The sequence below is a fragment of the Physella acuta genome, unplaced genomic scaffold (assembly GCF_028476545.2).
Source record: "Physella acuta isolate Inbredline_101_S28 unplaced genomic scaffold, ASM2847654v3 ptg000896l, whole genome shotgun sequence".
In the NCBI taxonomy this organism is placed as follows: domain Eukaryota; kingdom Metazoa; phylum Mollusca; class Gastropoda; family Physidae; genus Physella; species Physella acuta.
The window spans coordinates 319,001-343,970 of NW_026732413.1; the positions used below are offsets into that span (position 1 = coordinate 319,001).

Sequence of the window (24,970 nt, forward strand, 5' to 3'; positions counted from 1 at the left end):
GGTTGGTACTAACTAATCTGCCTTAATGCTTTCCCCTGATAAGCCATGTGTGCTTTACATTACATAATATGACATGGAGGTGAGAAATGTTGAGGGGAGAGCAGTGGTACTGGTTTCCCCTTTGTTCTCCTTGCTGGACCCTGAGGGCCATAAATTATATAAGGAGATGCTATCTCTGGTTGGCTGAGATCTAAGAACTAAGTCCATGTTACCTACAAAGAGATAAGTTTTATGGTGGGTTAGATACAGGTGGGGTCTGGCTATCATGGAGGTGAGAAATTGTGAGGGGAGAGCAGTGGTACTGATTCCTATTTGGTCTCCATCCTGCTAGACCATGAAGGTCATATATTACATAACATGCCACCCCAGATTGTCTGAGATCTGTAACTGTAATCCATGTTACCTACAAAGAGATGAAGTTTTATGGTGGGCCAGAAACTGGTTGGGCTGGGTATCATGGGGGGTAAGAAATTGTAAGGTGGGGAGCAGTGGTATTAATGTGTCTGTTTACTTCCCTGCTGGACCATGAGGGTCATAAATTACATAACATACCACCCCAGATTGGCTGAGACCTAAGAACATTTATTCCTGTTACCTACAAAGAGATTAGAAGTTTTATGGTTGGTTAGAAACAGGTGGGGGCTGAGTCGGCTGTATTGCCCCTTAGGGGTAATAAGTACATGTACCATTTTAAAAATTACCTTGCTAACATCAGATGGCTGAATTTTTACTTTTTAGCAGGTTAGAATAGTATTTCTATCATTTAGACACAAGTCTGTTTAACAATTAATACATTTTGTGTTAACTATTCCTATACCTGTGTCATATTCAGTGGTCTAATAAATGAGAAACTTGCACGTAGGGTTTCAAGAGCCACATAACAGTATCTGTTATAACTTTTCTAAACAGGCAAGCTAGTGGACAAAATTAATGTATTCATGTAGATTTAGTTATTATCTAACAAATAAAACCATTATGGTGATGATCAGTCAAGTTTTACTCTGATAATGATAAAAACTTTATAGCATGGTAAAATGGGACAAATGTCGGCCATTTTGTTTTGGCACCAATAATCACTGTGCAAAAAAAATTCACCAAAATAAAACTATTCTAGCCATAGCTATAAAAATAGTGTTAAAATGTACAACAACCAATGCTCTAATACAGGAACAAAGAATGGGCTTGAAAAACTCATTTGGTTTATTACAAAGTGAAGTTTCCAAAGTTATGTCTATTTGGAAAAAAAGTTCACAAAATGGTTTTATGGAGATCTGAAATTTTAGGGAAAGAGCAGTGGGATTAAATCCTGTCACATACTCGCCCTATTGGACCAAGTGGGTCATAAATTACATAAAATGAATCCTCTGCTTCTCTGTTATCAAAGAACAGCAGTGGTTGTTACTTCAGAAGTAGATTAGCAGTGTTATTGGGGGTTTTGTGGGGGTGGGGTGTTGATTGGGGCTTAATACCACACGGCTCTTAACGCCCTCCTTTACCCTAATAAACTAAAATTGAAAGTCATTTTATTTAATTTATTTTATGCCACTAGATCTAATGTTAGGGGTGAACAACTATTCAAATTGAAAAAAAAGTATTACATTATGAAATGGATAAAGCTTGGATTATTAAAACCTTCTAGAGATTTAATAAATAATTGCATAAAAAATTAAAAGAGCGATATACCTAGCTTTCGGAGAAAAACTGTGACGTAATGCACAAATGACACTTTCAGTTTCCTGTCATATTTTCGCATTTTTTTGTGTGCCCTTTGATGCAGTTGCACCCAGGATAGATTTCAATGAGTCATTTTCTTTTTTTAAAGGAGTGACTGGCTAAATCTGAATGATCATGAATCGACTATTCGGGGGTAAAAACAAAGGATCATCAGCTACCAATCTTCAAGCTCAAAAGTCGAAGCAAGTGGAAAGTCTTAAGAAAATTGGGTAAAAAGATAAAATTAGAAATCTTTATTCAATTTTTTGGTAATCTATCGTTTTGGGTACGTAAAATCGCCCGCGACTTGTAATGTGAAAAACAGGTGACTCCTTAAATTGTAATAATTATTTCACATTTTGAGGAGGATTTATGTTTTGAAAAATACAAAAATATTTCCTTGTTTCATTTATGTACCTGTTTTTAAACAATTGAATTAAAACTTTTCAGTAATAAATGTACACCAGCGATGTTTCCAACAGATGCAACCATGCTCATTTACTATAGCAGCCATCTTGTTAAAGTTTTATTTTTATTGACTTATAGCGAGATTCAGGCGGAAGTCACTCTATTTTACAAATGGCTGCTGTTTATATAGCAAATCTTGCTTGCAGACACTGCTGTTTAAAGTTAATTTCTGGCATATATTGATATATTTAGCCATTGATTAAGGTTTATTATTCATTTATCTATAATATTTGACACAAACATATCACAATATACTTCTATTACAGCCTTGACAATGAGGTAACGTTTTCGTACATTAATAGCCGCGGGCGATTTTACGTACCCAAAACGATAGATTACCAATTTTTTTAATTAGTCTTCTAATCTAGACTCTAGATCTAGAATCTAGTAGATCTAATCTGATCTAGATCTAATCTAGATCTAGATCTCTAGAGTAGATCTCTAGATCTAGTGACTCTAGCTAGTCTAGTCTAGACTACTCTAGACTAGCTAGAGTAGTCTAGATCTAGATCTCTAGTTTGTTGCCAAAGTACTAAGTAGTAAGTAGAATGCAGTAGATTAGTAGAGTTACTAGATCTAGACTAGAATCTAAGACTCTAAGAATATTATATTCTATAATTTATTTTCGAAGTGACTACTCGGAAGAAGATTTTCTTCCCAACGTCTCCACTCCACTTAGTCGGCAAAAGATAGCTCTGCGCATGCACAGTGACCTATGGCTAGGGTTAGGGCTAGAATTAGGGTTCGGGTTAGGATTAGGGCTAGGGATAGGGCTAGAATTTGGGTTAGGGATAAGATTAGGGATATGGTTAGGATTAGGGATAGGATTAGGGCAAGGGTTGGTGTTAGGGTTCTGCGGTTGTAAACAAATCAAAAATATCGCTGGGATGGCAAGTCGTAGTTTCTCTCCATTGCGCATGCGTATCTTTTTCCGGCTAGCATTGGCCATTTATTTTATAGGCCTGGCCTAATGATTATTATAGTCATTAAATTAATAATTAAGTAGATAGTAGGATCGCGGCCTAATCTTCGACAAGACCTAAACTCTAAACAATTCTAAAAAATAAAATAGGCCCTACTTTAAAATTTATTTTTTAAATTATTAAGCCCATTTATTTATTATATTTTGTTATCTGTTTTCTAGGGCTGTAGAAATACTAAGAGACCAGGAATACAGAGTCAACGTTAAACAAGGTTCAACAAATCTCTCTATTTTGATGTAAGTATCTGTAATTTAACAAATGGCTAAACATTTTACCGTGATAAAAGACATTTTAAAAATTACATTCATATATCAACTAACAAGTAAAGTCCAGAGTAAATTATATATATATATATATATATATATATATATATATATATATATATAAATATATATATATAGGCCTATTATATATAGACCCCTATATATATATATATATATATATATATATATATATATATATATATATATATATATATATATATATATATAATGTTTATATATATACAAACTTTTTAAAATGGGTAACTTTTAAGTTTATGTGCCTTTAATTTAAATTCAATAAGCATTCGTACATTTTTTTTCTTCACAGTAACTTGCCATCACATTTTCCTAGTGACAAACCTGTACTCACTGTACAGCCTGCTGTCACACATCCATGGGTAGACACACAGATGAAAGTTGTGGGGTGTAACAGTATTAACAATGTAGAGTACATCATTTTTCTAATGAACCTTATTTTTTAAAATTATTTAGTTAAAAACATTTTAGTTTAAAATCGATCCCTTTTTTAAAAGTAGGTATTGTAATCATGTGGTTTAAAAACGGCCTGTCAAATTGGCTTCCAACAAATAGGGTCAAGACAAATAGGCTTGTGTCATATAGTCTCCTGACAAATTTTAGCTTCTGACACAAAGGCTCACGTCATTAGAACTCCTGGCAAAAGGGCTTCTGTCAATACTGTTTCCGTAGAGACAATATGTCTCCCGGCAAAAAGGCCCAACTTAATATGATCTCTGCCAGTAGAACCCCTTCAACAAAATACATCAGAGTAAGCCAGCACACTTAAATAATACAGTGTATGTAGTTCTTGGTCTACAGGTCTTATATTTAACATTTTATCTAATATAAGAAATAGTATATTTTTAAATTTAGGGGTCATCTAATTATGATATTTATCAAATAAGTCGGTTGTGGGCTGTTCCAACTCATTGTGTGGGGAAAAGGTCCATTTGGTACATTTATATTCAGTATGCTTATAGGTTACCAAAACAAAACATACCTTATCCTGTAAACATCATACATATCATTTGTTCAAACTTCTGTGCTCGATTCCAAGGGATTAATAAAACATCAAAATTTTAAAATTAGTGGCCTTTGCTGTTAAGAGCTCCGTTTGTTGCTTCATGAATTCTGAGATGCTTAACAATTTGATATTAACAAATATTAAAATACTTGGTCATTTTTACTTCTTTTGGCATTTACAAATATTTTTTTTATGTGGACTACATTATTGTTATTCTTTTTAAAGAGTTTTTATACAATTTTTTAATTAATTTCCTTCTTTGTTTAGTTTTCCATGCATTCAGATCTCGGGCTTGCTGTACAGAATGTGCTAGAGGAATTCAAAAAGACACCACCAGTTATTCTACCCCAGCATTAGTAAGTTTGTTTTTGAATAAAATATCTTATAGTTTACTACCTCTCTGTAAAAGGTTCACTAGTGTGATTGGAGAAAAAAGGGAAGGCAAAGACGTCACTGAATGGTTGACATCAAGCTGCCTGTTTTTTAACTACTCGCAGCAGCAGAGGACCCCAATATGATTATGGGATGAATTGAATTACCTGTTTACAGATTTTATTCTATATTTTTTATATAATTTGTAATCAAATTGTTATGGAACCCAATCTTTTCATCCTGATTACTGAAACCACAGGCTTTATTTATACAAAACAGTTTTAGTTATTACTATTTCTCTAGACCCAATCAAACCCCTACAACTGATTTTAACCCTAATTTTGACTAGGACAATAACTGTAACCCTGACACAGTAAAGCAGCAGAAGAAATTAATCTTGACCCAATACTGTATTGTCCGGACAGTGTATTGTCTAACACTTATTTTTATTTGTTTTTCTTTTCTAGCAACTTAGGGTCCAGCATCCCTACTGTTGGCTCTTCAGTCGCATCACCAAATTATACACAATGTCCTTACCCTGGTAGTCAGCCTTCAGTAATTCCTCCACCCCTCCCCCCTCGAAGGAATCAAGGGACTGTGGGTGACCTGGGATTGGATCAGTTGACACTTGGGCACTCACAAATAACAAACATATTGTCAGAGTTCCCAGCTCTGAAGGATATGAAGTAAGAAGTTGATCATTGGATCTAGTGTTTAATTAAAATTTTCATTCTACAACTTCTAGTTGAATAAGCAACTACTTTTTTAAAAATATAGTTTCCTTCAGATGAAAATACTAAATATAACATCAGTTGTAAATTTAAAAACACTACTGTTTATTTACATTTTTTAAAAATTTCCATATCTTTATTTTTCTTTCTTTCCACATGTGATAAGTGTGTTTTTTAAAATACATTTAGCTCCTCAGATATCTTAACGAGTGTTGCATGTATTTTCAGTAATATTTAACATTTTAAAAAAACTTAATTACTTTTGAGAAAGTTTACAAAAATGCTAGTTTGTAACATGGAAATATTTATGTTATTTTTTATTTTATTTAGACTATTTGAACTTGAGGAACTGATGAGTGATGAAGAAAAAATAACAGAGATGGTCCAAAAGTCACAAGAATTGATAAAGTTTACTCAACAACGAGAAGAGCTTTCCTCAGCTTGTGTTCATTTAGCAAGTATGAATGTGAATTTTATTATTAAATAAAAATATATTTGACCATATATTTAAAAAAAGAATTTTTAAAACAAGAGTAGACAAATATAGGGATAATTAGACTAGATATTAAAGATATAAAAATCACATGCATTTCAATATCAGTTAATCTTTTCACATTAATATTCATTGCTTGTCTTTACTATTACTCAAAAGACAGAAGATTTTTGTCTGAAAGTTTAAGTTACTTTTTTCATTTACTTGCAAAATTGTCTTTTATGCACTTACACTTCTATTAATTTTTTAAAATTCTTAATAATCAATAAGGCATATTGAAATTTCAGAAAGTAACTTATCCAAAAAGCCTGCTATTGACAGTCTTAAACAAAGTATAAAAGAAAAGGTAGTAATCATTGCTAGATATCTGTCTTAATGGTATATTGTTTTAAGTTTGAAAATTGTTTTTGTAGATGGGCTCATTTTATTAGTTTAATTTTTTGTTCATCTTTTATCACATTCAGAATATTGAACTGGAAAATTTAAAAGTAGAATTTGAGAAGCACTGTGAGCACCACATGACATTGTCTGACCAATACCATCCATTACATATACAATCAAATCTTAAAGTAGCTGTTATGGAAGCGGATGAAGAATCAGAAATTATAGCAGAGCAATTTTTGGAAAGTAGGTTTACATATTTTAAATTATTTAGGTTGTAACGTAAATTATGTACTAATTACATATTGTTTTATTATTAAAGTGTGCAATCTCATTGAAACATTGATATAATTTTTTGAATGATTGTTTTTTAGATGTGCCTTTTTGTTTTTCCAAATAAGTCAATATTAAAAATGATTCGCATACTTACAATTAGTGAAAATATTTTTCAAATTTAGCAACTCATAAATGAAATGATCTTATATAATTTTTATATTTATATTTTAACAGAAGAAATGGATGTTGATGAGTTTTTGAAAAAGTTCATGGAAAAAAGAACAGTGAGTTGCTACACATTATTTTCTAAAATTATTTTAATGCTAGAATTATTAGTTAATTCTTAATAGTATATTAATTATATACCATATTTCAAAACTTATTTTTCCCATCTAAAGAGTATTATTTATTATTTTTTAGTTGTGCCATTTACGTCGAGCTAAAGAAGAGAAACTGAACCATATTATATTATCTCAAGGCCTTCGATTCTAAATACTGATTTGTTATCACGCTTATATCTTGTATTTACTTAACTCATTCCTTGTCAAGTATTACTTATTGTAATTTGCATTCTTAGTGAGGCACTGGAAAAGCAAACAAAGATTGGCATTTTTTAAAATGAAAATTCCTGTGTTGTGTTTATATATTTTATTATAAAATTTTTGTTTCATTAATCTACTTATTAAAAAAAAACTGAGGGTTAAGTAGTGTTTACAATAACTACACTTGTAATGTTCTAGTCAATCACTTTAATTGAACTGTATGATTGAATTTGTAGTTCTATCAGTTTGATGAGGTTTGTTACCTCTCTTTCCACTAGTAAACTACCATAAAAGGTTAAAGGATTTTAAAATTAAAACAGATTTACATAGAGAAAACAAGTAAATTAATATAGAGCCGCTATTTCCAACCTTTAAGTTGCAACATTGTTTTATTAATGAATATTTTGTTACCAGTGTTTAGATATTTTAAAACAAAATGCTTATAGGGAGTTATATTTTTAAAATTATTTGAATCAAAATTAAGATTGTATTATTTGTATATGGGTACTAAAAAATGTCCTCGACTTAAAAGAATCAGCTTAAAACCCGGATAAAAAAAATAATAGTTCTTTTTAAAAAATTAAATTATTGTTGGGATTAAATAATAAATATGCTGCTGATAAATATTCACTGTTATTGATTTTAATTTTTAGCTATTAAATTGTTTTACAAAAACCATTTGAACATGTAAAATCATTTCCATAAAGAAAGTAAATTTACACATGTATTAAAAATGTGTTTTAGTTTCATAGAAATTTATTTCTCGTAACCTTTCTAAGAAGGTTCATTTGGTATTGTAAAACACGGAATATCTTGGGATAGTGTGCTCACGAAAAGTGAAGGTTGAAAACTAAATCTAAGCAATTCCCTTAAAAAAAGCTTTGCAAAATTCTAATCCACATTAATAGATTCAACAACAATATTGTCAGATACATGAATAAAGGTTGTGCACTTCTCTTTGTTGTTAGGTTTTATGTATATGTGCAATTTATAAGACGTTTTTCATGACACAATTTATGTGAATAATTTTGTTTTTGCAATATTTAAGAGATTTGCAAACATTTCTTTTGTCAACAGAAATTTTTAATGAAATAATTTTAAAAAAAATGAAATTCTGATCTTATTTCTGTTTTATTGACTTAAAAACAATCCACCATGAAAACCTTGTCTGTAAATACCTGCTTGTATGAGAAAATTATGTCAGTATTATTTTAAAAGTACAGATTTTTTAGAAAAATTTGTTATGCAAATTCATAAAGCATCAAGATGTTACCCTGTTGTGTGTATTAAAATTTCAAAATCCCAATTTATATTATTCACCAAACCCAAATTTCTAAATTAAAGTCTAGCCTTTTATGTCGTGTACATGTTTTAGTAATAAATTGTAATTTTCTGTATTTGAGCTGTAATTAATTCCTAATATTTTCCCTATGTTGTAGATGGGGTTATAATTATAACCTTGCATTTTAAAATCTACTAGATAGACATATGCACATAACCAAATCAATGATTCCTAAAAATAAAAAAAAACATCATGTCTTACATTATTGAGCTTCATTGTATTAATTTTAAGGGGAAAAATTCTTGAGCATTGTATATGTTTGTGTATTGGAAGTTAATGATCTGTTAGCTTTTTAAAATGTAACAATGCTTATTCATGTGAAATCCAATTGGTTCATTATTTTTGTTTTCTAAGGTTTTAAATGCATAATTTTGTATATTAAAAACAATAAACGAAAAAAATGAAAGCTTTTAAGCTATATTTATAATTTATTTTTGTTTCTTAGTTCCTTATATAAAACACAACATAATGAACTATGTTTACAAGGGTTCCCTAGGGTTTATTTGAAATGCCTTCTCAAATATTTGAACTATCAGTCAAAACTAAGATTTTTTCAATTCCATGACTTAACAGACTGATTCAGACAAAGCAGTGAAGGTTAAGTAAAATGTTGGGCCACTAGCCTAAGACTTCTAGTTTTGGATTACGCTAGGATTTTTATAGACATTTATAATGTTCCTGGACCAATCCAACTGGAAAAGCTGATATAATTTAAACTTCCCTTTTTAAAACTGGTGAAATAGAGTACATTCGTTTCTGTGATCACTGCATATGAAGGGATAATGTGGTCAGCACTATGACCAGCCACCTTTACTTTCTCCAACGTGAATTAGAGCAGGGTGGACTCAGGGACATTCTACTGACTAGAACCCAGATTTGAACTTGAGGCTTTCAGGTTAGGGGGCCATCAATAAATGACGTCACGCTGTTTTTGACGATTTTTCCTCCCCCTCCACTCCATCACACATCGTTACAAAAAGCCAGACCCCCCCCCCCCTTAAAATGACATCACACCTCAGCCTACAACCCCCCCCCCCCCCCCCCCCCCCCCCCCTCAAAATTGCAGTTGAATTTTTCTTAAAACATCGATATTTTTCAAAAATCTTGTCTGAACTCAGTCAACAGAGTATTTAATCAATTCCTATTACAATTTAGTAAAACCGTTTTCTAAAACGCGAAATAACGTCTAAAACTCGTTTTCTAGCGGTTTTTTATATTGCAAAAGTGTGACGTCACACCATCTGAACACCCTCCCCCGTTACAAAATTACGACCCCCCCCCCCTTACGAGTGTGACGTCATTTATGGGCGACCCCTTAGCAGACTAGCGCTCTACCGCCAGGCACGCCGTTGACATGGACTGACGGCTAGAAATGGTGTCAGTGCATTAATATTATGCTAGTTACATTATATCATGGCCACAGAAATAACTAAACAGATCTAACTGCCTTAAAGAGGAACACAGCTGACTATAATTTGTTGCTAAAAAGGGCATCTTTTACCTGAAAAACAAATAACTTCTTAGGCGATATTTATTGATTGAATGCCATTCTCTTACATACTCTTTATTTATCGAGTCTCCCTATTGTCAGATATTGTTAATCTGAAACAATAATGTCCAACATAATTTTGACTTATTTATGTTGGCTTGAACGTTTTTGCTTTAGGCTTAATGATAATGATGATAACCTTAGAGCTTAGGGATTTAGGCTGTTAGATTTGCGTACTTAATGAAAAATGTTCTTTTTTTTCCCGGGTTGTAAAATTGGGAAATAATAAATATTTAATAAATCAGTCTAGATCTATCTGGTCTAATAATAAAAGTTCAATTTGAAACATTAATGTTTCTAATATTACTGATTAATCTGCTTACAATAAATGAATCTGCCTAATAATTAATTTTTAAGATCAAAGCCAATTTAAAGAAATATAGACCAATATATATAGTTATTTATTATTTAATATGTAGGCCCTAACCCTAACCCTAAATTATGATAATAAAATGTAGATACTCGTTTAAAAAATGAATAATAAAATCTAATATTTTAACAACATTATTTATTTACCATTTTTCATATAGATATGAGGGGCGTTTAGTAATTTACCTATAGCTTTAATTTTTCAACGTAGGCTTCCAATTTTCATTAGTAAATATCGTTTCTCGGCGTTTCTGGTTCATCTTGGTACTTAGAATCTAGGTACAGTCTAAAAAATGGGTACTATCATGAGGGCAGTTTACTTGTCCTTGTTAGAACAATGGAGAGTATCTGCTAGTAATATTAGAATTCTAGTGAGCTTTATGACAAGAAAAGGTAATTCCTGAATAGCACATTGCTGTCCCTTATGCACTGTTGTGCCTAGGATCAAACTGAGCAACAGTTTCTGTCTTGTGTCTAGATCTAGCAAGTGACGCAGTTAGTCTGTCCTGAGTCTACTCTAGTCTACCTCTTGTTGTGGGGGGGGGGGGGGGGGGGGGGGGGGGGGGGGGGGGGGGGGGGATTCCGGTAGTTTTTAATAGAAGACAAAAGTTTCTCAGCTATAAGCAGACATAATGGTGTGGTTACAAAGGTGTATTTTCATTTTCAAAATAGGGTAGGAACCCTGCTTCTATAATTCTAGTAACTTTACTATTTTAAACTATTTTTGTAGGCCTAATCATGCTAATCATTTTTACACTATTGTATTTTCGTAATGTAGATTTTTCTACTTGGCCTAGCAGCTAGCTAGATCTAATTAATTAATGCAAATTCGCTGCAAGCCAAAAATACTAAACAAATTATTATATTTGACTTTATTATTTATATATTTTTTTTCAATTTTTAGATCTACTAATTAGTTTAGGCTTTTCGATTCGTGAAGTCTCGTTCTTGCGGTTTTGAAGCACTCGTGTTTTTGGCGGACATATAAAATATCGAATCATTTCTTTCTCATGAAGTACATGATAGTTAAAATTAACGATTGTATCGTAATCGGATAGATTTTTACTCGAAACTGCCCATATATTTACGGGGCGAATAATTAACATTTTAATAATGGCAGCTTGACCTAATTTCTTTATTTGTCTTTAACGAGGCTGTCGAGAGAAAGTCACGCTTACGTAGCTTGCGTTTCGAGTTTTGAGGGTGTAAGTGATCACCCCTCAATAATGCCATTTTATTATATTCTTGTTTGGTGAAAACGAGGCGCGGGAAAATGTGTGCTGCGCTAGAATCCAATCATTTGGCTAGATTTATGACTGTTTTTTTATGTCACACCTAAAAATAGAATGTTTACGCTTTCTTCATTGATGATCGTTTTTATTATTTTTTAAACTGAAAGTATGAATTATTAGTTAGATTGCAGGTTTTGTAACTTGGTATACTTACCATTTATCAATTTTAAAAGCATATCATCCTGATTGTGTACAAATATACTAACATAGTCATAAAACACAGAAACATCAAGTTATAATTGCGATGTGCCACACCCGGGCCACACCCCCTCAAGAAAACACGTGTTTATTAAGCTGTTTATCTCACTTTACAACAGTAATTAAGATTAATTTTCCAATTTTTATCACTTATTGGGTAAGATTAAGCACATGTTTACTAAAAATAAAAAATGAAACAAAAGCAAATTCTGTTTTAATGAAGGTCACGGGTCAAGTTTTTTTTTTTTTTTTTTTTTTTTTTTTTTTTTTTTTTTTTTTCCTTTTTTTTTTTTCCTTCTGTCAAGTTCAGTGGATGGGACGGAGTGGTCTAGCGGTAGAGAGCTGGAGTGCTAACCCGTTAGTCTCGAGTTCGAATCCGGGTTCAAGTCAGTATACCGTCCCTGAGTCCACCCAACTCTGATGGGTACCTAACTCACGTTAGGGAAAGTAAAGGCGGCTGGGCATAGTGCTGACCACACTATCTCTTCATATGCCGAGGTCACAGAAACAAGTGAACTCTACTTCACTTGCCCCATAGACCGTCAGGTTTGAAAGGGAAACTTTACTTTTTTTTTACAAGTTCAGTGGAGGGTGCCACAGACTGACCTGACTTCGGAATTTTTTTCAGTAATAATGACTTTGCGCAGAAAGTTAAAATATGCTAAATTAGCTTAGTTTACTAGTGTTCTAGCTATTATTGATACATTTTTAATAAAAAAATCATTCTGTAATTCTCATCAAAAAGCTTATACTAATGTAAATCTACTATTAGACTACTATTAGATCTATATTTATTCCTGTTTCCTTTTGTCACGCTAAATTAAGGTTTTTACTCTAGTCTAAAGTTCTAAACTCTATAAATAATTTTATTAAATAAACTATTCACTATTGTCTCTACACTCTCTAAATTCTAAATTTAAAAAAGGCCTAGATTTAGATTAGTCCAGTTTAGATCTAAATTTCTAGTAGTAGTTAGTTATTAAGTTAGTCTTTGAAGTTGAAAAAGCCCCTGGTGGGGGTTGGGATATATTGATTGTAGGAAAAAAGTCACAGGAAAAACCCCACAGAAAATAGTCACAGGAAAAACGGTCACAAAATATGTGTAATGTGTAGGCTGTATTCATGGAACTTTTAAAAACTTTTATGTATTAGGCCTAGATTTACATATTCAACCTACGACTAATTAAATGTAATGCAAGTAGGTTGTATACATGTTTTAATATTTATAACATGTACAAATATTTAGTAAGAAGTATGTTGGTTTTAATTCCATTATACAGAAAATATTAATATTCAATAGAATTGAATAGAATGTTCCAACCTTCTTGGTTTCAATTGTGTTTTTTAATATACTTTAAAATTTAAATTAGTGTGAAATGGCATAAAAACGTAGTTATTGTGACTTACTGTCCTCAACCTGTACTGCCCACATTTATCATGCTCATTACATAACAACAAAGCATAGGATCAAAACAGAAAGTCAACATGGTACAAAGGCTGTCATTGATGCAAAATGCCAATAACACACAATATATAAGGATGGACAAGGCCACATGCTTATATTTCTTTAATAATTAATTTTTCTACCCTGTATTTATGTAAAGTATTTGAGGTTGCTGTGTAAGTTATCTTATAGTATTTTTACTTATTATTGTTATAAACCATAATGCTTTAAAAGTTTATAGATATGCTACCAAAAAAATAAATAAACACCACCCACATTAATAAACCCCCAAAACTTTACAATTCTCAACAATTAAATCAAAATATTTGTTAAAAATTTGTGTGACTTTATTTTTGTGACTTTTTTCTTAGCAAAAACTGACTTTTTCCTGTTGTTTTTTTTCCTGTGATTTTTTTTCCCCATTTACTCTGATACTATCTAGATCTAGTCAACATTATTAATATAGTAGTAAGAAGGCCTATGGCTATGCTGTGTCTATAATCTATTAATTATTAATAACGAGCCGGCCCGCGGCATAACATACGCCGCTATTTAGTTGTTTCTAATTTTCAATAATTCATAATTTGTGAATTCGACAGTACCAACGCTGACACTGAAAATATTTCTTTAAAACACTATAAGTAGCTCGTTAAGGACCATAACCCCCCCCCCCCTTCCTTCCCTCCCCTACGTTTAAAATCGTTGGCTCTGCTTGTAAACATTTAGAGTGAACACAGCTCACTAAAACCATGTAGGGGTGGGGAGAGCGTTTGCAGCTTGTTTTCTAACGGCTCGAAGAAGAGAATTATATATATAGATACTAAGGGTCAGAACTAGATTCTAGTTTATAGTAATAATATCACAAATTGAAATCTGAAGACTCTTTCCAATTAACCCTATTATAATGAGTAATTTTTTATTTTTCCTATATTGACCCCTTAATTTTTGTATGTCAACTTATGTTCTTTCCTTATCTAGACTTAAATTACTTTACACTCACAGTTGCATACAATTCTTACACTGTATTTTACTTTTACCATCCCATATCAACACTTGACTTTCCAGCTATACAAATGCTGCTCCAAAGTGATGCACCCAAAGAAAAATAAAATAGCCTAGCTCTTCTCATTGGGTCACTTATGCAATGCTCAGTTATGCTGTTACAGCCACTAAAGTATTTAATAGATATCTGTCCTGACTAGATACCCTGATCAGTAGTCATGATGTGTCAGAAGGGTCATTCTTAGACTACATCTATATAATTTATTAATAGTATTTGTAATTCAGAACTGCATATTTCAACAAAGACAGCCCAAAACTTTCCTCATTCTTAGCTGTAAAATGTGGTTGACACGAAAATGGTTTTTTTATTTGTTGCTAACAGATCCACCATCAGCTCTTGCAATAGCTGGTTGTCCATCAGCAATTTCACCCTCTGAAGATCTTCACAAGTCATCAAAATCCATGTTAGATTCTATTTTTGATGGTTTGCTACTAGCTGTACCGAAACACAGAAGGTCTATAGAAAAGAGACTTTACAGAAAACACAGATACACTGCCTTTATGGAGTATGGAACACCAAAATCAACCATAGTTCCTTGCTTGGAGTGTGGCAACTATAGAGAGAAAGGACATCTGTGCAGTAAGTTAAATCACAATTTCTCAATTTGTTAAGACTGTTTACAAATATTTACATAATTTCTTTGAATTAACCTTAATGAATTTGAATTCACCTGTAACAAAAGAACAATTTCCATCTTTAACAGAGCATTGTTATGACAAAGTTTGTTTAGAGACCAAGGAAATGAAAGCTAAGTTGGGAGAAGATATCAAGTATAATGTTCCAATGCAAGAAATTGAGTTTGTTTATAATGGAGAGGCGGCTGACAACAGTGGTGGTAAATTGGTTATCAATATGAACAAGTCAAGACCAAGTTGGTTTTCTAAAAATTTACTTAATAAAACAGGTTGATGTAAATTTTTAGCAATTTTGTCGTTTTATTTATTTCAAGAAAATATGCTGCAATAATTCATATTGTAAAAGAATGTAATAAACAAGGTAACAATTATTTCATCCAAATATACAGTTTATTTAACTTGCATTTGTAAAGTAATTGATCTTGCAACAAATCATTTAGAAAAGTACAATAAAGAAATGCAAACTGAAATTAGTTCTTTACAATGCAATATGAAAAACAGATTCTCTTTTATACCATTACCATACTCTGTTTTCTATAACCTGTTTAATTCGCAAAGTTTTATTCCCTTTATCCCATTCCTGAGATGGTTTTTTACAAGAAATATTAATTGCCCTTTGCTTTAAAAAGAGCAAAAAGTTACGCAATTGTGGCAACATTTTAGATGCACAATTAATAGGTGTTGATACTTAAGATGCAATATTAATTTAAACCTTTTGAACCCCCTTGGCTCATTTCAAAACTGAAACACTTCATTTATTAAACAATCCTTTGACATAACAAAGTACAACTGTGGTCAATACTATTCAGAATTTATTTATCACAAATGAAAATAATAAATCTCTTCAACTGCTGGTCGTTTGGGCAGCACTGTCTTCTGGAGCATCAGCAAGTGTATCATAAATATCAAAAAGTTTAGCAACTTCATAGAGATCTTCATTTCTAGCTCCATCCCGAAGTACCTACAAATACAATTAAATATAAATATTCATTATAAAGTACTGTTTAATTTGTGGCTTATTCAAAGTTATGGAAATGTAGCTAATAAAGTTCCCTTACGAACCTGACCAGTTCCATGGGGCAAGTGAAGTGGAGTTAGTCGTATGCTCTACCATTCTACAACTTACTGTCAGTAGCTAACTCAGTGATAAATCAATGCAAGTGAATATAAAAACTTACTTGTCTGGCAATTGACATCTTATTGAATGTGTTCCAGAGAAGGATCCCTACAACTGTTTTCTTGTTGTTCAAATAAAATACAATGCCTTTGCCATAATCTTCAGATTCTAGGGGGGATGTGGTATCTTGTCCAATTACAGGCACTGTGCTTTCAACTGCTTTCTGAATAAATTTGAAATTTTATACATTATTTTATATTATTATAATCAATCTTTCAAGCAGCTGATTGTGACTAACATCAAGAAAAAAAAAATAATGTTAAAATATTTGCAGAGGTCTACATATATCATTTTTATGAGGAATATACAAACCTAAATTTACATTGCATTTTGAAAAAAAAAAAATGACAGAAATTTAAATACCATTTCAGTCTCTGATCTAAGGCTTTCACCAGTTGCTTCTACTACGGCTTTAGGGTTATCTTTTTCAGTGGCTCTTGCAAACACAGCAACAGTTGGAAGCGAGGAGTCAACAATACCAATAGCTTCGTACCCAACATCTGGGCCCAAATCAGACCTAACAAAACAAAAACATGACAGTTTATACTCAAAAACTTCATTAAATACGGCAAAAACACACAGGCAGCTATGATATTAGAATTTGAAAAATTAAAGATTTTACCAAAACATGCTTTGATGCCAGTATGGTTTGGCTGCACCTGTCATGTTCTCTCCAGCCAATCTTCCACTCACTACAGCATGATCATGATGCTCCACTCTACGACGACCCAGTTTCATATCAAAGAAGCATGCAGCATCTCCAGCCTATGAACAAAACATAATATATATACCTTTTATAAAGCTATTTATTTATTACTTTCTTATTAAATTTACAACCCTCAATGCTAGCAAAAAGCAATTGGATTAAAAATTTGTTTAAAATAGAAACAATAACATTGAGATACCTACCACCCATAAATCTCTCCGAGCCTCAAGTTCTGCATTAACTAAGAAACCACCATTAACTGGGTCTATCTCAAGGTTTGAAGATTTAGCAAGGTCAACATTTGGCTCAAGTCCTACTGCAGCAACTACACAATCAACACTGACCTAAGATGTCAGAACAACAGTATCACTATTAGATCTTATAAAAATTATATTCAAAATGCATAAAGTGTATATGATATAACCTAGAAAAGCCATTTTAACAAACAGTACAATGCCAATATCTGATTTAGCTGTTCAAACACTTACAGTGTTTCCTTCATTAGTACTAATGACAACTTTCCCATCTTTAAAAGCAGCACCAGTGACTGATTGGTTAGCCATTATAACAACGCCTTCTGTTGATTTATAAAAAATTAACCACTTTTAAAATATGTACATTCTTTAGCATCTGGTTTTTATCTGGTACTTTTTATCTGGTACTTACCTCTCTCTACTTTTTTTGTGGTCCATTTGCTCAAATACTCAGGCAAGATACGACCCATGTTGCCTAAAATGAAGTAAAAAACAAAACAAACATTCAACTCCTCCTGAACAGGACAGAACAACTGAAAATAAAACAGTTATGCACTAGAATTAGAATAAAGATTTAATGTAAATTCAATCTCACCCTTTTCTGGGAATATCTGATAGACCTTCATTCCTGTTTTGCTAGCTGAGGATAGTAATAAATGACAAAAAATCAGTTTTTAAATATATTATTTAACATTTGTGTCACACAAACTGACCAGATGTTATAAAGTGAAGTGGAAGGTATAAAGTATGGCATATTTTTTATTTTGGGTATGTCTAATACAAAATGATAAAAAAGGTAATTTTTTTGTTAGAACTACACTTATAGGTAGTGGTGGTTGGAAGCAATGTTCCTAGTTTTGAACATGCAGCGCTGTTATTTTGTAAAATACATATACCCTTGTACAAGACTTAGGACACTGCACACACACAAAATACATGTTGCACACTAGGTTTTTCTTCTTCGAGTTAGAGGGAACGTTGGTCGGGTGGGTAGAACTTGGTGATATCATTTTAGGAGTGGTCTTATGGGACAGGTGATCAGCTATGGGACATAACAGTCACTTGTAGACGAACAATAATGTTCTATTTTGTCAACTTATTTGTATATGGTATTTTAGTATTATCAGTTGTGATATTACTCAGAGAAAATAGTTGGCTAAGAAAACATCCCAAATTTTTTTTTACAGTAAGTAAATTAAGTCAATTAAAGATGTTGCAGATTGTGATATTAGGACCACTGTCCTTTTATAACTCAACTTGTTCCAGAATAATGATAGCCAGAAACGATCAGAAAGTTATTTGAGCACATTCGCAAAAAGTTAAATACTCTAGCTAGTGTTTGAGTATTATTTTTTTCTTCTTTTTAGCTGGCCTCTGTAAGTCTTAGAAAACATTTACCAAATTATCAAAATGCAATACCCCTTTTCCCTAAAGCACAAGCGAGTTCACTGCCCAAGAAACCTCCTCCAACAATGGCTATAGACTCTGATTTCTTGACAATGGCATCCAGCTTTTTAAAATCCTCAATCTGAGGATTAAAAGACGAAGTATTTAAAAATTCTTTCAACTTTGCAGTAAAAAAAAAAAATAGATTGAAAATAGACAAACTTAGTTTTAATAGCTCAATTTTGAAAATCTACTAAAACCTTTTTCTAGATCTATTTAAAAGTTAAGAAAAAATATTACATTTCTGTACAGCACTGTTCTTTCTTTGACCTGCGCATCTGCTTTTTCTAAAATAGGCAGATTTTTAGGCTTTCCACCTGCAATTTGAAAAATAGTATATGAAAAAAACTAAATTTTATAACCTTTCACCAATACATGTTGCACACATTTATTTAAAAGACAAATGTCAAATAGTAAAAGAAAAACAGTAGATTTCAATATCAATCCTTTAAAAACAAGCAACCATATTCACCTGTTGCAATCAGACACTTGTCATATTTAATTTTTTCGCCACCAGCAAGCCAAACGGTTTTCTTTCCAGCATCCAGTTTAACAACCTACAATAAATTTGGGAAGAATAAGTTCAATATGTAGAAACTGAGACATTTCTTGATTCAAAATAGTTTTTAAATATTGCCAAAATAGAAGGAAAAAAATGTATATAATAACTAGCCTTTTTGCCCAATAATAAAGCAATGCCTCCATTTTCTAAGCTATTTAGCTTTCTTGGCTCTGCAAAAAATTCTTGAGGTTCATAGAAAACACTGAAATTTTAAAATATGCATGCTGTATTAAATCTATATGGAATTATACAAGTGTTAATCATAGAAGACAACAAATCTAGATGGTAATTGATTTCAAGAACAAAGGCTTCTAATCTGAGATATTTTGTACAACTTGAGGATTATGTTTATAGTTAGTGTTTGGGTTTTATTACTATAATCAGTTTAAGTAGGGATCTGCAATAGTTTAGTATTGTAAACAATTTTTTTACCTTCTTTTCTTCCCATTCCATTGCCTGAATTGCATATTTTCTACTTCTAGCTGATCTTCATTAAACCAAAGCTCTTTTGATAAAGGTGGACGCATGTATGGGACAGCTTGTTCTTCACCGATCACAAGAATCTAATATATACATTATTATAATTATAAGCAGTCAAACAACAAAAACAATAATAATGTATGGTGGCAGTAAATGATGAGTGAATCACCCACCTTTGCTTTAGGGTCCCTGGACTTGATTGCTCGGAATGCACCAAAAGCAGCAGTTCCTGCACCAATGATGAGATATTGAGTCTCAGATGGAATTTCTGGCAATGTAGTAAGGTCTATTTCTCCTGCGCTGTTAGCCTTTATGTTACTTTCCTCTGTTGGCACTGGTGCACTTGGCTCATCGCTTGATGCAGCATCTGTAACACATATTTTAAATTCTATACAACATGAATTTAATATGTAAAAATGATATACAACAATAATGTAAAATATCAATGCTATATATAAAATACAGTAAAATTAAATTAATAACTGAAGTTTGTTAATTATTGATGGTTACGAATATTTTGTTTACACAAACAAAAACTATAACTTATTATAAGGGAATTATTTTCTCTCAGAATTTTTTTTTTTTTAAAATATTGTACTTAAGGGCATGGGCGGGTGATAAAAAACAAAATTAGCCAAAATGCTTATTTATATGCTATCATATCTAGCATATAGTTTTAACTTAAAGAGTTAAATCTAAAAATGTTAATATGGTTGCTGAAAATTTCCTGCCGATGCCATGGTGATGGCAGCCATCTTGGATTTTTTTTACAATTTTAACATTGAAATAACCTTAATTATTAATAAAATTTATCAAAATTTTCTCGGTTATTCTCTTATACCAACAAAACGGATAAGAACACATTTTTTGAAAATTTTTATGCGTTTTTCTTTCACAGTTAAAATGGTGTAATTTTTGCACAAATTTTGATTAAAATTTGTATCACTATAATCCTGCAAGTTTTTATTAAATTTGCATAAGCCATTTTTGAGTTATTTTGATGTTAAACAGGTAAATAAAAAATCCAAGATGGCCACCATCACCATGGCAACGGAATGAAATTTTTGGCCATTTTTTAAATTTCTAAACTTAATTCTTTGAGTCATAACTATATGCTAAATATTATAGCATTAGGTTTAGAAATAAGCATTTGGTTATATTGGTTTTCATCACCAGCCCATGCCCTTAAGGCAGAAAAATAAAATGAACACAAAAATAATATATTTCAAACTAAAAATTCAAACAATAACCAACAACTAATTTGCTAATAAATCTAATCATGTAGATGAAGTCCAAATGCAGTTATACTATCCTTATTTCAGTCATTGAGAAAAACAATTGCTTTAATACCAATGATACACAGAAAAGTTGTTTTCAATGATTATTTTAATATTTATGTATCATGGAATGGCCTCTACATCACTAGTTTTTAAGCATTTAATAAAACCCATTTCACATACAGAGAGTGAAGCCTGAAAAAAAAGTTTCAATATATTAAAATATATAAACTGAAATAATCTGCCACATAACTGAATTTCATTTATTGTTCTCACAACAGATCAACACCACCCAATTAAAACTGACTTATAAGAATTCTGGTGCTATTAAATCCCTCCATCTCAATAACAATATTAGACTAACTAAAGTATGCAATCTTCAAGCTGATCAAAATGAATAAGTTATTTAAATTCATTCTTATCTTCACGCCACACAAAAATTTTACACAACCAACAGTTCCCAATTTCTACTTTAAAGTTTATCTGAGTCAAAATTTTGTAATTTCTAAATGTTAAATATGTCAATCAAAACAAGCTATTTAATTATGTTTCCCAAAATCTTTGGCAAAGTTTCTGACCTGAACTAAATGATGCAACAACACCTGGACCTGAAAGACCAGACTTGTATTTGAAGCTTTTATAGTCAACGGTATGTAAGTACATGCATCCAGATTTATAAACCTGCAATGACAATAAATAGATTTAAACAGAAAAACAACGTAAGTAACAAATTTATTTATCAAAATTTTTAAAAAGTAACAGTTATTTATAATAGATATTCTCGCTAAATCTAAAATTTATTCAATTTTCAATTTAAACATGACAACTAAATAATAGGCATCCACATTTAATCCATTAGGCAGCCATTAATTTTTAGGGTTTTAGCTCATTTTAGGCTAAATTAATTTAAAATTTCCATTACAACCATATCATATCACCCTTGTGTTTGAAGCCACAGCAAGCCATGAATTAGATTTGACTTTTTAACTGGCTAAGCACCAGAGTTTCTCACTAGTGATCATCAAATAGCGGTCACGTTTTTTTTAATTGGTTGTCATTTATGGAGTTACTTTTTCATAGATTGATAAACCTAACAGTGCTACAATATTCAGTTCATTTTTGTACTCATCTGGCTGATATTTTAAAGTTCTACTATTCTTAATGAAACCAACTTTTATATTTTAACCTTCATTCTCCAAAGCAAATTTTGAAATGCTTTTCTGGCACCTATTGTTTATTTTTATAAGGTAGAAAAACCCACCATTTTGCTAGTGGCAAACATTTTTCAAAGTAATTTTTAAGGATTTCATTGGAACTAAGACAAAACATCATCTGAAGTCATGCGTCTAGTGTGGTCGCCATATTGTTGTTAGAACTAAGAAACCAGCCCCGCTTCCAGGGTAGTGAGCAATACTAATATTACAATTAATAAAGCAACACATAATAAAAAATTATTTTAGAAGGAAGAGAATGTTCTGAGATAGTATAAAGTATAAGTATAAGCAGCTATATGAATGTTAATTTATGAAACATTCAGCAAATAAAAACTTTGGGACTTTGATACTATTGATGAAATAGAACTCACAATATAATATGTAATGCCAAAGGCTAAAGCGCTTGCTGCCAACATCATGTTCAACTTTTTCTGTTTGTTGCTGTAGCTCTCCTGCCAACTGCCTTCAGGTATTGGCATACAATCCATGTGGTTTTTGTTTTCGAGAGCAATTTGTTTCTGGGTCTTCCAGTGAGAAGGCACACCATGACTCCCCATACATCTTGCCTGGCAGTGTAATGATGCTGAAGAAAGGAAAAAAGTAAATATTTAATATATAGTATACTAGCCGACCTGCGGCGTATCATATGGCGCTATTTAGTTGTTTTATTTTCTACTTTTCAGTAATACATAATTTGTGAATTCGACAGTAACAATGCTGCCACTGAAAATTTTTGCTTTAAAACACTATCAGTAGGTCATTAAGGACGACCCCCCCCCTCCTTTCCCCCAACCCCCCCCCCTGAAAGCAGCCTCCTCTTAGTTACCTTCCCTAAGTTTTAAATTGTTTTAAACTAAATTATCTCCCCCTAATAGTCGTCACTAAACCCGGCTCTACGTTTGTAAACATTTATTAGCGTGGACCACTGCTCACCAGACCATGTGGGGGTGGTAGGGATATGCTTAGAGAGGAAGAGAGGGGCTGCTAGGTGCACTTACAGCTTGGTGTTTTCTAGGGTATCCAAAAAGAGAATTATATAAATAGATAGGCCTATACTCGGCTATAGGCCACATTCTAAACAAAAATTAATGTGACTTAAAAACTACAATATTTTCTGGCAACTTTGTCAATACTGCTTAGGCCGTTCGTTTCACAGCTTCTGGGTTTGTTGTTTTGACGCCATCGCACGGCTCATGCGCTTACCAAAAAATGGCGACCAGTTTCGCTTTCACTAATGGGTAGAGGGATAAAACTAATGATTACGAAGCCATCGTTAATTTAAGAAATCGGAACTATCAGTTTCTATTTAAGTCTGTTATTTAAGAATTGTCGGATCTACTTTTGGCCTAATTTCTTTGTCTCGCAAGCGGCGCCTTAGTGAAAGTAGCTCTATATAATTCTTATCTTTCGAATCAAATAACTATAAAATACCGCTGCTATTTTTAACCAGACTATTGCTATTTTTTACTTGAAAGCATTAATTTTACACACGTTACAATAAACTGGTAATAATTTATTGTAGGCATGAGATATGCTCTGTAAGAATAATAATGCCATTTTATTATAATCTTTTTTGGTGAACACGAAGCGCGGGAAAATGTGTGACGCGCAAGAATCCAATCATTCGGCTAGATTTATGACTGTTTTTTATGTCACACCTAAAAATTGAATGTTTACGCTTTCTTCATTGATGATCGTTTTCATTATTTTTTTAAACTGAAAGTATGAATTATTAGTTAGATTTCAGGTTTTGTAACTTGGTATACTTACCCTTTATCAAAATTAAAAGCATAGCATGCTGATTGTGAACAAATATAGTCATAAAACACAAATATAAAGTTACAAACAATGTGATGTCGGGATGTGTCACACCCCCTCAAGAAAACACGTGTTTATTAAGCTGTTTATCTCACTTTACAACAGTAATTAAAATTAATTTTCAAATTTTTATCACTTATTGGGTAAGATTAAGCACGTTTACTAAAAAAACAAAAAAAAACAAAAGCAAATTCTGTTTTAATGAAGGTCACAGGTCAAGTTTTTTTTTTCCTTCTGTCAAGTTCAGTGGAGGGTGCCATAGGCTGACCTGACTTTAATATGCTAAATTGGCTTAGTTTACTAGTGTGCAAGCTATTATTGATACATTTTTAATAAAAAAATCATTCTGTAATTCTCATCAAAAAGCCTACACTGACTGCTAGAAATCAGGTAGTGAACAAGACTGGTCACAAGGGCAATGAATTATGAACAACACAAATAAAGAAAAATAAATTATGATACTTATCAACTAAGGATAAAAACTAAATTAAAGCAGATTGATCGGAAAGTACTTACGTAATTTAGAAAATATAACTGATTTTCTAAGTACACTGCAATTTATTAAGGAAGATAGCTGCGTAAACGCGACTGCCCTTTGCATTTTGTTGTTTTCAAATGGCCAGATAATCTAAATGGCAAATGTGGAAAACCTAGAATCTAGCAAGAATAAATGTTAAAAAAAAGAAAGCTCATGTATTTTTAAAACCAAGCAGTTAAATGTAACTTAGGATAAGTAGATCTAGGTCTACTCATTATTAACAAAAACATTTGATTTTTTTCACAATAATTGATATAGATTTACTTGCTTGTCCGATGAACTAAACGGTTGGCTTATTTTGAAATACTTTCAATCTCTAATTTGCCGTCATATAACAATATA

At 31.9% G+C, this 24,970-nt stretch overlaps 3 protein-coding genes across 4 annotated transcripts; 2 read left to right on the forward strand and 1 right to left on the reverse strand.

Moving 5' to 3' along the window:
• Nucleotides 1-1,733: 1,733 nt before the first annotated feature.
• On the forward strand, nucleotides 1,734-9,009 carry LOC131952955 (vacuolar protein sorting-associated protein 37A). The gene is made up of 10 exons (XM_059315897.1): nucleotides 1,734-1,943; nucleotides 3,326-3,400; nucleotides 3,756-3,870; nucleotides 4,737-4,825; nucleotides 5,309-5,527; nucleotides 5,903-6,030; nucleotides 6,353-6,411; nucleotides 6,530-6,692; nucleotides 6,957-7,006; nucleotides 7,143-9,009. Exons 1-10 carry the CDS (start codon nucleotides 1,843-1,845, stop codon nucleotides 7,212-7,214), a joined length of 1,071 nt encoding a protein of 356 aa, XP_059171880.1. The 5' UTR covers nucleotides 1,734-1,842; the 3' UTR covers nucleotides 7,215-9,009.
• Nucleotides 9,010-10,787: 1,778 nt separating this feature from the next.
• Nucleotides 10,788-15,442, forward strand: LOC131952949 (large ribosomal subunit protein bL32m). Its single transcript, XM_059315890.1, has 3 exons — nucleotides 10,788-10,917; nucleotides 14,843-15,100; nucleotides 15,225-15,442. The coding sequence occupies exons 1-3, from the start codon at nucleotides 10,818-10,820 to the stop codon at nucleotides 15,428-15,430; spliced, it is 564 nt and encodes a 187-aa protein (XP_059171873.1). The 5' UTR covers nucleotides 10,788-10,817; the 3' UTR covers nucleotides 15,431-15,442.
• A 508-nt stretch (nucleotides 15,443-15,950) lies between these two features.
• Nucleotides 15,951-24,738, reverse strand: LOC131952946 (apoptosis-inducing factor 1, mitochondrial). Of its 2 annotated transcripts, XM_059315882.1 has the most exons (18): nucleotides 24,607-24,738; nucleotides 22,644-22,855; nucleotides 21,637-21,739; nucleotides 21,242-21,253; nucleotides 19,955-20,148; nucleotides 19,734-19,864; nucleotides 19,413-19,503; nucleotides 19,212-19,296; nucleotides 18,980-19,056; nucleotides 18,713-18,821; nucleotides 17,889-17,933; nucleotides 17,706-17,768; nucleotides 17,528-17,616; nucleotides 17,243-17,383; nucleotides 16,956-17,098; nucleotides 16,697-16,850; nucleotides 16,335-16,496; nucleotides 15,951-16,117 (listed from the first exon to the last, which is right to left on the reverse strand). In XM_059315882.1, exons 1-18 carry the CDS (start codon nucleotides 24,689-24,691, stop codon nucleotides 16,001-16,003), a joined length of 2,013 nt encoding a protein of 670 aa, XP_059171865.1. In that variant the 5' UTR covers nucleotides 24,692-24,738; the 3' UTR covers nucleotides 15,951-16,000. The 2 variants fall into 2 exon arrangements, with proteins under 2 accessions (XP_059171865.1, XP_059171866.1); XM_059315883.1 differs by lacking the exon at nucleotides 21,242-21,253.
• Nucleotides 24,739-24,970: the final 232 nt, after the last annotated feature.